General features: G+C 51.0%; 2 protein-coding genes across 2 annotated transcripts; one reads left to right on the forward strand and one right to left on the reverse strand.

Moving 5' to 3' along the window:
* Positions 1-123: 123 nt before the first annotated feature.
* Positions 124-3,373, forward strand: RPL11 (ribosomal protein L11). Its single transcript, XM_009882772.1, has 5 exons — positions 124-281; positions 746-852; positions 1,269-1,400; positions 2,204-2,314; positions 3,298-3,373. The coding sequence occupies exons 1-5, from the start codon at positions 158-160 to the stop codon at positions 3,325-3,327; spliced, it is 504 nt and encodes a 167-aa protein (XP_009881074.1). The 5' UTR covers positions 124-157; the 3' UTR covers positions 3,328-3,373.
* Positions 3,374-6,203: 2,830 nt separating this feature from the next.
* Positions 6,204-9,578, reverse strand: LOC104284436 (kelch-like protein 31). Its single transcript, XM_009882773.1, has 2 exons — positions 8,389-9,578; positions 6,204-6,936 (listed from the first exon to the last, which is right to left on the reverse strand). The coding sequence occupies exons 1-2, from the start codon at positions 9,576-9,578 to the stop codon at positions 6,204-6,206; spliced, it is 1,923 nt and encodes a 640-aa protein (XP_009881075.1).
* Positions 9,579-13,147: the final 3,569 nt, after the last annotated feature.

A 13,147-nucleotide genomic window follows, 5' to 3' on the forward strand; every position in this document is an offset into this window, starting at 1 on the left:
CGGCGCGGAGCAGGGCTCGGTGTCAGGCCGCGGTAGCGGCCTGGCGTAGGCTTCTCCGGTCGCCGGGGCGAGCGATGGGCTGTCTCTTGGGATCCCCCCATGCTAGCCCCCCTATATCGTTTCTCCGCAGCAAGACCAAGGTGAAAAGGAGAACCCCATGCGGGAGCTGCGCATCCGCAAGCTCTGCCTCAACATCTGCGTTGGGGAGAGCGGGGACAGGCTCACCCGAGCGGCCAAAGTGCTGGAGCAGCTGACGGGCCAAACCCCCGTCTTCTCCAAAGGTGAGGGACTTGTTTTCCTGCCGGCTGCCAAGGGCGGGGGGGCTGCGGAGGAACAGGGTTTTTTCCTTTCTGGCTTCAGCAACGGTTGTTTTCCTTCCTCTGCTGAGCATGTGGAGGGTGTGGTGGCAGTGTGGCTGCCAGGGAACAGGCTTCTTGGCCGATCCAGTGTGGGGAGGTCTGCTCTGATGTCGTGTGAGAATTGGGGGGGGGGGGGGTTAAATTTTAGGGGGTGGGGAATTGGGGGGGGGGGCTTAAATATTAGGGTGCTGGTGGTTGTTTTGATCAGTTCAGTTCTGCCTCCAGACTCAGGCTGCTGCTCTGCCTGCATCCCCGAAGAGGGCATGTGTGGTTGCCTCGGTTCTTTTTTCTTTAAAGTCATTTACTCAGTCTTCTTAAGCAAGCTCTGAATCCCCCGGGTGGGAATTATTTGAATAGCCTCTAAGTGTAATTATTGCTGCCTACAGCACGATACACTGTAAGATCCTTTGGAATCAGGAGAAATGAGAAGATTGCTGTTCATTGCACGGTTCGTGGGGCCAAAGCAGAGGAGATTCTGGAGAAGGGGTTGAAGGTGAGAATTTGGCTGGTCTGGATCTTTGATTTGTGAAAGAACAAAACCTAATCTGTACCAACTGAAAAGATGGGTGCTCTGAAATTTTGCACCTGATCTAATTACAGGTCAGTTGTGGATGTTAAGGGTTGGGGTAGCAGCTTTGTCCGATACCGACTGCTGTGTCTGCGCTGTTTCTCTTTCTGGTTGCTGTTTCGTCCTCATTTAAGAACCAGTGGGTGCAGTTGCTGCTTTCTTTTAAGGTTCTGTCTTGGCTGCTGTGATTTATGAGCAGGCTCTGGGAGCAAAATCTTAGGGCTAAAGACATAGTAGTATGTAAGCAAGTTGTGGGTCTGGTAGCAGTTGGTGGAACACATAGGACTTCTTACTTTGTTTGCAGTCAATAATGAAATAGTGACCGACAACAAATGTTTCAGGTGCGAGAATACGAGTTGAGAAAAAACAACTTCTCAGACACTGGGAACTTTGGCTTTGGAATCCAGGAGCACATCGATCTGGGGATTAAATACGATCCCAGTATTGGTATCTACGGCTTGGACTTTTACGTGGTGCGTATTCCCCACTTCCTTGCAGCTCCCGGGATTGTGTGAAAGCTCTAGAAGGAACCTAGAACCATAACTGGCTCACATTAACTTGCTGCCTAGTGCTGGAAGATGGAAATGTCAACAAAATCCAAGATTAAACTGAGATTCCCAGGGCTGCTGTAAAACCCTCGATTTATGACATGTCTCACAAAGCCTCTGCAAAAACAAATACCGTTGCTCTTACTGGTACTTCTGGGATAAGACTGAAGCAGCTGTGCTAGGCTTGAGGAAGGAAGGAGTAGCAGTGGAAAGCGCAGCAGGGGCTTCAGGGATGCAGGCTGAAAGAAGGGCTGCACTGCTGGAAGATTCTCCCTGTGTTTAGAGGACTGGGGATGGGTCCCATAGCAGCAGTGGTGGCTGGCACATTTTGAGTCATTCCATTCTGCTGTGCCTCACTCTGAATCTCTAAAATGGAGCAAAGCTGTTCCATTCATGTTAGCAATGCTGTTCAACGTATCTTTTCTCGAGAGCTGAGGCCTCAGGGTATGGAATAGTATGTCTTCTGCACTCATTTTGGTTTCTCTGAGTCAGTGTATGTGCTAAGTTGTCCAACGTGGGAGCTGTCCCTGTTTACCAGTTTACCTGGCTGCTCAGAAATTTTCAGTTCACATTGAGGCTGTAGAAGATAATGCTTTCAGTCTTGAATGTGACTCGGACAATGAGATATTACTGATGTAGTAATTCTAGCCTTCCCTCTTAGAAAACTGTTAATTTTAAGAAAATAGATGCCAGAATGAAATAGTGCTGTGGGTCTCCTCTCCTGGCAGGTGCTGGGCAGGCCTGGTTTCAGCATTGCTGACAAGAAACGCAGGACTGGCAACATTGGAGCCAAGCACAGAATTGGAAAGGAAGAAGCCATGCGCTGGTTTCAGCAAAAGGTAAAGTCCATCTTTATTCTTGTATCCCAAGAGTTTCCTAGCAAGTATCAGCAAAACACTTCACTGTGGAAGGGTTAGAACAAGTCACTGGGTAGGAGGAGATCTTCATCACTGTTTAAATCATTGATTTTTACTGCTTTGGGGCAGTAGAAGCTGTGTTTGAGCATGAATGTTGTTCATGCCCCTTTTTTGTGTGTGCTGAACTGAAAGAGCAGCTCTTGCAGGATAGCTGGAAGTATCAGCTCTTGTATAAATCTGTCTTGCACAGTTTTTGGAGCTGTTATGTGTGCATGGATCACAAGTGATGAGGCAGGGTTAGGATTTGTTTATCTGACGGAGCTCCTAACTCAGTTGCCAGACCTGGAGAATGGAGTGATCCAAATAAAACAAGTTCTTGGGTTTATCTGTCTGTAGTGCTCTGTGACACAGAGCAGATAATGAGTGGGAGATGCTGAAAGCTTGATTGGAAATGCTCAGAGATGGGGATTACTTCTAGTTTTTCAGAGGTGGAAGGGGTGGGCAGTCTGTCTGGAGGCTACTCTGCCTAGCTGCACACTGGCCATAGCCTGCACAGGGCGGCTCCAGCCTGCTCCTGCTGAGTGGCCCTTTCCCTTCTCACGCCTGGTTCTGCTGACTGTGGCGTAGTTACCTTCAGGGGGCAAATCCTGGGACAGTAACAGGGATGAGTATAGTTCTTGTCAGATCAGCCTGTGAAGGGTGGGGCTGCTTGTTTTGCTGGGCTGATGAGCAGAGCTTAATGGTTATCTGAACAAAGCCCTGCTTGGAAGTTAACAGCACAGCAGCAAAGTAGAAAGGCAGCTGCTCACCTAGGAGAACTGGTGTTTCATCGCAGTGTTGTCTGGCTGGCTTGGCATGAACGTGATGGCTCAGTTTTCACCACAGTGGTACCCCACCTTTTCCCGACAGTGCTTTCTCACTTGGTTTGTGTTTTGTTTTGTTTTTTTTTCTCCCCCCCCTTACAGTATGATGGCATCATCCTTCCTGGTAAATGAGCAGTTCCTGTTACCGCAAAAGTAAATAAAATTTTCTAACCCCTAACTTCTGTAGTGAATTTTGTGGGGGCTCCTCCTGACCTGGGAAGCTGCTGGGAGCAAGGGTCACTCGCACTCGAAAGGCAGCAGAAGGACGTGGACTGATACTGTGCACTTGAAGAGAACATGGTGTTCTCAAGGAGCTGGTGTTGGATTTACATGGATACAGTCTCCACTACTGTACTGTCCAACTGCACAAATAACATGTAGAACTTTTACTAGAGTTTGCAGGTGGGCATAGAAAGAAAAAGAAAAAAAAATATGCTTTTTGACGACTGGAGTTGTAGAGCAGAATTTCTAGAGGGTTAAGTTCCTGAAGGGAACATGGTAAGTCTGTGCCAGTTCTGATCCTCCGCAGACCTGCAGTCTTAAGGGCAGCTGCTCTTTAACGAATGAGGGATTCTGGATTGGCAGAAGAAACTCAGCTGCTCTGGGAACTATTGGGAGTGCAAGTTCAATGAGAAGCCAAAGGAAACGGTGCACATATCCTCTTAATAAAGCAGAGCGGTAGAGCCAAAATGTGGCTGAGGGTTCTTTGTTGAAGCAAGCCTGAAGGGATGGGTTGGAAAGGGCTGAGGGGATGGGCAAGGCCTGTGGTGCTGGCGGTGCTGGGGCAGCTGGTGAGGTTCCTGAGCTGAGATTCAGACCTGGTGCCACGAGAGGGGGCTCGGATCAGCCATCAGGAACCCCCAATCCCTGCTGCTTCCGTGGGTAATGTGAGGGACCTCAAGTGCCTGTACCTGTAACTGGTAGAGGTGTCCTGCCCCACAGATCATGGTGCTCTCCATGTGCATTCTGAAGCAATTATTGGATGTGCTTGGAATGTAAAGGATGAATCTTGACTGGTTCATGGAAATGTTACAGAAGTGTAAGTTCACAGTCCAGAAATTACACAGCCAGACAGTTTTGCCCTGTAGAAGAATGACCTTTATTGTTTAAAGAGAAAATTCCCTGCAGGAGAATGCAGCTCACACAAGTGGAGTTCAGCAGCACCCTTGTCTCTGCCTCTAGTGTTCAGTCCTCTCCTGTGTCTTACAGTAAAAAATTGTAATAAAATCAAGGAACAAACTCACCTCCGTCCAAATCTGCACACACTCCACCATCAGTGATTGTGCAGTGTTGTCTCAAAGACTAGACCATTTCCTTGTTGAGTCTGTTGGAACTGTAAACAGGAGGAGCCTGCCAGTGCTGTTCAGGATGGAGCCATCTCCAAAACACACAGGGTAGCATGTGCTGTGCATGCTAAAACGCACAGAGGGAAGCCGAACTTGAACAGAAATGATGTTCTGCCTCAGTATAGCTTGATGTGAACTCTTGAGATAGTGAATTCTCAGAGCAAAATCAGTACTGTTCTGTGAACTGTAACTGCTGCAAGCTGCTCAGTTTTGGTGAGTTGCAAAAAGAAGTGAAAACCAGCCTGCTCTGCTGAAGGTCGTGGCATATTGGGGTACCCTTGAGGGGCTCAGGGGCTTCCTGCATGCGATTTCACTGTGTTGTGCAAAAAAGACTGGAACAAAAATGAGCGTTTGCCCAGATGCTCAGCAGCATGTAGCTGCCTTGGCCTGAAATGAAGGTGAGGAGCCTCTCTAGGATCACATGTAAAAGTGCTTCAGTAACAGGACCTGTTATCAGGAGATGCTGGCCTCAGCGTGTGACTGTCCTCTGATGTTTTGTAATGACCATGAGCTGGAGACCAGGAAATAACCACCACTCTCTTGCCTCCTGCTTGTCACAGTTTATCACTGCTCTGGGGCTGTAACTTGGACCTGTCAGGGCAGGGGTTGGAGTTCTGTGGTGTGGTTTGTCCTGAAGTATACAGCCCAAGAGTCTGAGTCTGCAGCACTGTAAGGGGGAGTCTGCAGGCCCTGTGCCCTCTGAAAGGGCACCCAGGGTTTTATTAAAGACTGGTAACTGCCTCCTGTCTCACTCAGATGCAGTGACAGGGAGGGACTGTGGACACTGAGCAAGCACCCCTGGAAACTCAATTTTCCTAATCGCTGTTTCTTTTACAGGTCAGATGCTGCTTTTGCAGTAATGGGGAAGCTCTAATTGAGTTCAAAACCAAGCTGTCCACTTGATGGTGTGAGTAACAACACCTGGCTAGGAATATATCTGGGAGAGCTCCTGGTTTAGATGTGAAGGGCTTCTGCTCCAGCTGATTTTCAGGGTACCATTTGCCTCTGAAATCTGTAATCTCATTGCATCCTTAGGCACTTCCCCCATTCCCTCTGCTTGAGCTAGAGCTCAGCACTTGGAAGAGCAAGAGATCTTGCTGAGTTGCTCCAATAGCTCTCTTCCTTGCTATCAAGAATCACATTATTCCTGGTCTGAAGGTATCTAGCCTCAATGAGTAAAGATTAAATGTCTTTCGATTGAACAACTGCTGTGTGAGCAACAGTGTCTGTTCTAGACCTATCACCTCCTCGTACCTAACACCAGTAATACTACTACTGTTGTTTTGAAAGTGTCTCGTGATACTATTTCTACAGTAGAATTTCTCCTGAATTATTCTAGGGTTTTTTCTTCTTTTTTTTCCATTTTTTTGTAATCCATGCTGTGATACAGTGCTGCAGGCTGAGGAGAAAAGCTCTTCTGTCCTGCTTGCTTCCATGTTTGCCCTGCTTGAGCAATCCCAGCTTAAGCTGAGGGATGGAGATGCAGGCAGTTCAGAGACGACACTTTCCTAGAGCCCAAAACTTGCCATGGTGGAACAAGAATGTCTGAGACTTTGCAGTGATTCCAAACATCAGTGTGCCTCCCCATCCAGCTACCCCCCACTCCTCAGCTCTGTCTCCTTCCCTAGCTGCTGGCGTAAGCCATGTGGCACCCAGGGCTTTTTACGTGCTGGCTGCTGCTGAGGCCACAGAGCTGGCCCGGGACCTGGAGCTTGGGGAGGGTGGGAGGATGATGGTGCAGCATGAGACACCCACAGTGGCCTCGGGGAGGTCCTCATCCTTGGCCCACTCGTTGAGGTCAGGATTGTAGCACTGCACACATTTCTGATACCTCTTCCCACTCTCATTCCAGCCGCCCACCAGGCACAAGCGCCCCTCCAGCAGAGCCACCCCGGCTGTGCTGACCCCCGTGGGCAGGGGCGCCATGTAACTCCACTGCCCCGTGAGTGGGCTGTAGCACTCTACAGGCATCACGTCCACCCGCTCGCCCTGGGGACCCAGCTGGCTCCCACCCAGCACGTACGCTCGGTCGGCCACAGTGGCCGCACAGTGCCAGCCCCGGGGGGTGCTGAGCCTTGCCTGCTCCCTCCAGGTGTCAGTGCTGGGCTCGTAGAAGTACACGGTGCGAGAATAAGCATGGCTGATGTAGCCACCAGTGACCAGGAGCTTGCCATCGATGACAGTGGTGGCGTGGCAGCAGCGGGGCGTCTCCAGGCTTGCTTTGCTCTGCCAGCTGTTGGTGGTGGGGACATAGCACTCGACAGATGCCAATGCACCCTCGGCGTTGCGTCCTCCGACAGCGTAGAGGAGCCCGTTGCAGGCGCTCAGGCTGAAGTGTGTCCTCCTGTGCTGCATGCTGGCCAAGTGCAGCCAGGTGTTGAAGCGCGGGTCGTACCTGGGGGAGGAAGGGCAAGTCTGTCTGGCCAGGGCTATCAGAGCCGTAGGGAGAAGAGGGACTTGCCAAACATCTGCTGTCGGAGGAAACAACTCATGCTCTAGAAGAGCCTCTCTGTCTTCTCCGGCAGTAAAAAAGCATCTGGGCAGGCAGTGCAGATGGAGATGATGGCACTGCACAGGACTGGATCCTACCTGCGACTGATGGGGTTGTTGCCACTCTAACTCTTGAGACGGCCGAGCGTTGCTCCTGCTACCACAAGCTCCAGCCTGGCTTGGAAATGGCGAGTACTACGAGTCTGAGGTGTTCCCAGGCACCTTAACTGTCCCAAGATGTTGGGTCTTGTCAGGTAGAAGAGGACCTAGGGACAGGTCTTCCCTGCCCACCCTGCCAGGCCAAAGCCAGGCATGTGATAAGAAGCTGGCTCCTTGTGTGCCCACGAGATGACAGAGGGAACTGGACTGCTGTGTCCTCGGTGTGATGCCACAGGGACTAAGGCCAGGCTGGGAAAGGTGGATAAGCTATTGGCCAGAAATAGAAAGGAGACCTGACAGTGGGTCCATGAAACCTCACTTGGTGCAAGAGACAGAGCCCAATGACGGCCCATAACCGAGGGGTGGTGATCAGGGGCCACGATGCAATGCCAAAAACATTTCATGTGGAGCCTCAGGGCTCAGCCTCAGGCTGAGCCAAGCCATGGGCAGAGCAACTGGGAAGTTCAGGTTTAATTCGCAAAGTACTGCATGTCAGGTTGCCATGGTTACTCCTGCTTTCTTTGAATAGTAATCCCTTGGTGATCCAGTGACAGGTTTATGGGGATTAAGGAAAAAAACCTCATCATTTAAACAGCGAAGAGAGAAATGGAGGCAGAGAGAAGAAAGCCTGAAGGGAAGCAGGAATCCTACAGACAGTAAATTTACCTTAAAATGAATCTAGACAAACCAGAGTCTGGATTGAGGTTGGCACTGGCTGGAGGAACAGCCAGTGGGTTAAAAGGGGAGCTCCCCAGAGTAACAAAATGAGTTACTGCTAAACAACGAAGGCTCCCATTTATCCAGGAGCCTCCCAGCTTCAAAGAGGGCCTGCCTTGCCCTCATCCTGCACCAGTGCTGTGCACTGGTGGAGGACGTGGACAGCATAGCCCAGGGGTCAAAGTCCCCAGGGGAAGCCCAGGCTGGGGTCATGCAGACCAAATCCCCAGAACTTGTGTCCAGGTCTTGTGTCTCGCAGTCCAGCACCCTGTGCTGGGCCTCGCTACGTTTGTCCCTCCCTGGCAGCATTTGGCAGCGTTATCCCAGAGGCCAGACCTACCTCCTGGTTACTGATAGCCAAAAGGAACCTTTCTGATGCACTCATCCCTCACCCCATGGGGGATGCTGGGGCACAGGCAGACACGGTACAGCTCTGAACCCCTCCCCAGGATCTGTGTGGCCAGGTTGGAGCCCATCTTACCTGTTGAGGCTGCTGACAGCATGCTTGGCCTGGTTCCTGGCATCATTTTGGTCTTCTCCACCTGCAATGTAGATGAATCCATCCATCACCACCACGCACTGGTTAAAACTTTTTGCTGGCATCTCCGTGAGCTTGTTCCAGTTTCCCTCTGCGTCCCTGTAGCTGATCTCCCTGCTAAGAGCCTTCTCGGTCAAAGCTGGACGACCTCCAACTGTGACAAGCACTCTCTGGCCTCCCCGTATCCTGGTTCTCCGAGACTGAAGGCTGTTTTGCTGGTGGGGGAGCAGGTGGTAATTCATAGCATCCACAAGGAGCTTGTGGCACTGCGGGTCTTGCATCATGCGTGGCACAGGTTGCACATGGTTGACCAAGTCTGGAGCTGAGATTGTGCCAAATCGAATGTTGCTCAGGAGGTCAGCAGCATACTGGACCCGTTTTGGGTCAAATTCCAGCCACTTGACAGCAATCTGGAAGGCTGCAACCTCACTGGGTATCTGCAGGCCATCATCCATGAGCAGCTCATTGATCTGATCAAAGGGGAGTTTCATGAACTGGTCAGTCTTGGAGAACTCCAGGAAGTTTTCCCGAATGAATTTCCGTGTGGCGTCTTTCACCTGGTTGAGGCCGTAGGTGGCTGAGATGTTGGCAATGTACACACAGTTCTCTACAGCCATCTCCTGAATGAGGAAGTCACTGCACATGTTCAGCAGTGCTGGCACCTGCAGCTGGGTGGCCACAGCGATGGTGCTGCCGATGGTGTACAGGGAGAGGCTCAGCTTCCCCGTGTAGGCGTAGGTGATGACAGTGGTCAGGCCCAGTGGGGACACATCACGGAGCTCTACCTGGTGCAGCTGAGGGTCTCTCTGCAGCAGGCGGTGGAAGTACTCGCTGCAGGAAGCCAGGACGAGTTTATGCACCTCAAAGGACTTTGTTTTGGTGGCAATGGTGAGATCGCAGAGGAACTGCTTCTGGCGCATCTGGTTCATCCCTTCCAGAAGGCTGGCTCCATGGTCCGGCGTTTCAACCTCCGTGGCCGTGCAGTGGAAGCCATTGGAGCCACTTTCATATAAACTGTTCAAGTGATTGAGGTGTTCAACATCCAGTAAAGCATCTTCCACCACCACCGGGGTGATGGATGCATCCTCTTTATCCACCTTGGGCTTCTTGGGGGTTTTCTTTTTGGGTGCCATCTTGGTAGGATCACAATGGGACCTGGTGAGAAAGGAGAGGTGAAGAGCCTTGTAGCAGGGATATAGATGCCCTTTTGCTCTTTAAGACATTTCAGTTAAGTAAAATAAAAATTCCCACTGACTCATATACTCTTTGGGTCAGGCCAAGGGAAGGATGAAAACTGCCTCCTAAGCCCTGTACCCCTCTGAGCTGCATTAAAGGCATTGAGGGCCATGACTATGAGAGGGGATCCTCAACTCTCAACCGGTACCAGCACCTTCGCTGTGTTAAAAAAGGACGGGGAATTTTGGGTGGTTGCCTTGGGAAACTTGGAGCACCCACTGGTTCCTGGGTGTGGGGCTCTGCTCAGCCCCGCTGACACCTCCACCGTCTGAGGTGACACAGACTCCAGGCAGAGCGAGGGGGCGATCACAGGGTGTGTTTCACCTGACTCAAGCACGCGTCAGATGGGGTGAATCAAGCCCCAGCAGCTCTGACAGAGCATCCCACACAGCAGCGTGGTGAAATGAACCCCCGCACTGCAGGACCACATAGAAAAGGGTGTCCATTTCTCCCTCAGCCCCTTGGGCACTGCAAGGCTCTGCTGGGTAACCAGTGTGGGCAGCTGCCCTTTGGGGTGACCAGTTCAAACTGCAGGTGAAAGAGGAAAATAAAAAAAAACTTAACAACAACAATCCAGCTTTTGAATGTTCCCAAATTCCAGCTTGAAACTCCAGACTGAAACTCAGCAGTGACCTCAGCTCCTCTGAGGGAGCTCGGAGCAGCCAATATATGAGGGAACAAATCTGCCAGCCAGAAATAGCTGTTACTGCGCTGTCTCACATGTCTGGGGACTGTTTATTACGCTTGGCCATAAGGATCAGGTTTCTTGGAACCGAGTAATCATCTCGTATTTAGCACCAGGCAAAGAAGAAGAGGTGCATTATGAGATTTCAGCAAAAATAAGGAGAAGGGGAAAGTTTTACTAGTAAAAGTCCCTGACAGGAAAGAGGATTCAGGGCTGAGTCTGAGCGGGAGAGCAACAGTGCTGGCCTGGCCAAGCTCAGCTGGCCAAGGTGAGCTGAGAGAGCAGGGACAACACAGATGCCCACAGACCCTGCTCTCTCCTGGCTTTGCACAGAAGCCAAGAGGATTCAGGAGAAAAGTCCCAGGCACTTGAGCCATCCCTGGTATTGCGGTGTTTCATGGGGCTACCCCAATTTACACCACCGAAGGCTCATCTATCACAGTGTCATATCCTGGAGTGGGCATCAGTCCTTTTGAAACTGGGACGCAAATACTGCTCTCTGTGTGTTTGGATATGAAACTGTTTCTGATACGCAGCTCATGCTTGGGAAAAGGAACTGGGATTTACCCTTTCAGAACAACAACACTATGATGTTTCCAAACATGCATTTTGTTCAGACTATCCATTCCCTAGGAAAATTTGCAGTTTCAGCTTTTCAGTTGGATTTGAAGTGGCAAAATAGGTTAAATATTGGAATTTCCCAGGAAATTAAAATGTTTTTCCAAGCCTTCTATCCAGATCCCTCAAGGGATGATCTCTGATCTCTCTGAGATACAATACTACAAGAACCTCTTGCTGCCGAACAAACCCAAAGAGGAGCAGGACTTGTCCTGGAGGGACTTGTCCATCCTGCTGCCCCGATGCTGAGACCAGTCCCAGAGGGACAGGTGCCAGGTCGAGGTCTGCAACCCCGGGGCAGGAGGGTTTGGCCTTGTGAAATAAGTGACCTGGGTGTCAGCTCCCACCGGGCTGCGCTGAGAATCTGCCCAATCCCTTCTTCTCCCCAGACTGCCTTGATTTTGGCCTTTTTTTACAGAAATAAGCATGGTGTCTGCAGCAAGGCACTGTTTCTGTCCATAAAACTGCTCACCCCTCTTTCAGGGGCTCCAGACCCATTTTAGAGAGGTGACACCAGTGCTCAGCAGCTCCCGTGGGCCTGGTGTGGAACCCAGCATCAGAGTAGGACAAGCTGATCTCTGAAAGTCTCCTTAACTCCTTCTGGAAAGCCATGCAATACAGTTGGCTTTCTCCATTCCCTGTCCACCCCGCTTGGGAGTCAAGGAGGGAAGTTGTTCTGGGATAAAACAGAGGCCTCTAACTGCCTTACACTTCATACAAGTACAACTGAGTCACAAGAAGTTTTGGGCTCATAATGATGTCCATGGGATCCTGCCTGTCGCCTTTGGGCACCTTTGACAGACTCCAATTTGAAGCACGTGTTTGTGTTATTCTAGTGTCTGGCTGCAGGAAGGCAGGGCGACCTTTATACCTGCAGTTAATTTAAAATGGGACATCATAGCTGCTTCTGATTGACATACCACTGCAGAGACTTGAAAGGGATATTTCCCTACAGATTAATCCTGAATGCTGGATTAATTTAGGGAGCTGGAATGGTCAGAATAGATGTCAGAGGGCCCAGACAGAAAGGAGGGCAAATAGGGCTTTTTTCTAGCTGTTTAAACTTCTCTTAAAAGACAGTAGTTGTCCTCACTTCATTTCAGTGCTTCTAATCTCAGCCCTGCACCATATTACTGAGCTAACAGCAAAGCAGGACCTACGCTGGGTGATACTGTGTCTTCAGGAAGTTACAGCAGGCTTATTCTAATATCTAACCAAACAGAGTCCCTCTCCTTCACCTGCTGCTGCCCCCAGCCCTGGGTTCAAGCAGGGTCTGAGTCACAGCAAACACCAAACTGGCCTGGAAAACTACCTGGACACTGCAGATCTGGGCACTATTTTGCTGCCAATAATTCCTCCAGCCCCATTTTAGAAAACAACAAAGTCTTTCCCCATGCCATTATTTCCATTATTCAGCAGTTCCCGTGCCCCATGCAAGGTCTCTGCAGATCCTGCTTGGTGAGCCCTGGTTCTCCATGACTCATCTACGGGCTGGGTCTGCTCCTTACCTTGCTGTTAAGACCGGTTAGTCCAAGGGGAAGCTCTCACCAGCACAGGGCTCTGCAGGTTGAGAGATAGAGACCCTCAACTTTCCCCACGCAACGTCCTCCTCCCCCCTCCCCCCTCCCAGCCAGCTGACTGCTCTTATCACTTCCACATACACAGCAGGCTTTTGGGGTGATGCGAGGACAGCCGCCCTCAGCCGAGTCCCCAGAGACATGGGAAGGGCTGGATTCAGGCAGCGCTGCTCCGGCCAAGGGCACCGTCGCAGCCGGCGACAGGAGAAGGCAGTAAACCAAAGGCCGAGCATGTCCACTGCCAAGGCAGAGGCAAAAAGGAGGCAGCCAAAGGCCTGGCTCCCCTCCAGGAGGGCTCACCAGAACATTTAGGGATGAGCTGGGGACTCATCGCCCTGCTGACTCCTTCCCCACTCTCCTGAGTGAGCGGAAGGGACAGCAGCTCCAAGCCCCCGGCCTGGGCAGCTGTGGCCCCACTCCATTTGCCTTTGGCCACAAATGAATCTATAAACCCACTTTCCACTCACTTGCAACAGCTGTGGTAGAGCCGTTGGCCATTGGGAGACAACGGGAACAGGTATGAAGAGACTTTTGTCTCAGGAAAGGCTGTCCTGACCACGGTAGGGCCGGAGGTAGCACCACTGCC

The sequence above is a fragment of the Charadrius vociferus genome, unplaced genomic scaffold, assembly GCF_000708025.1.
Source record: "Charadrius vociferus isolate BGI_N301 unplaced genomic scaffold, ASM70802v2 scaffold783, whole genome shotgun sequence".
NCBI lineage: Eukaryota > Metazoa > Chordata > Aves > Charadriiformes > Charadriidae > Charadrius > Charadrius vociferus.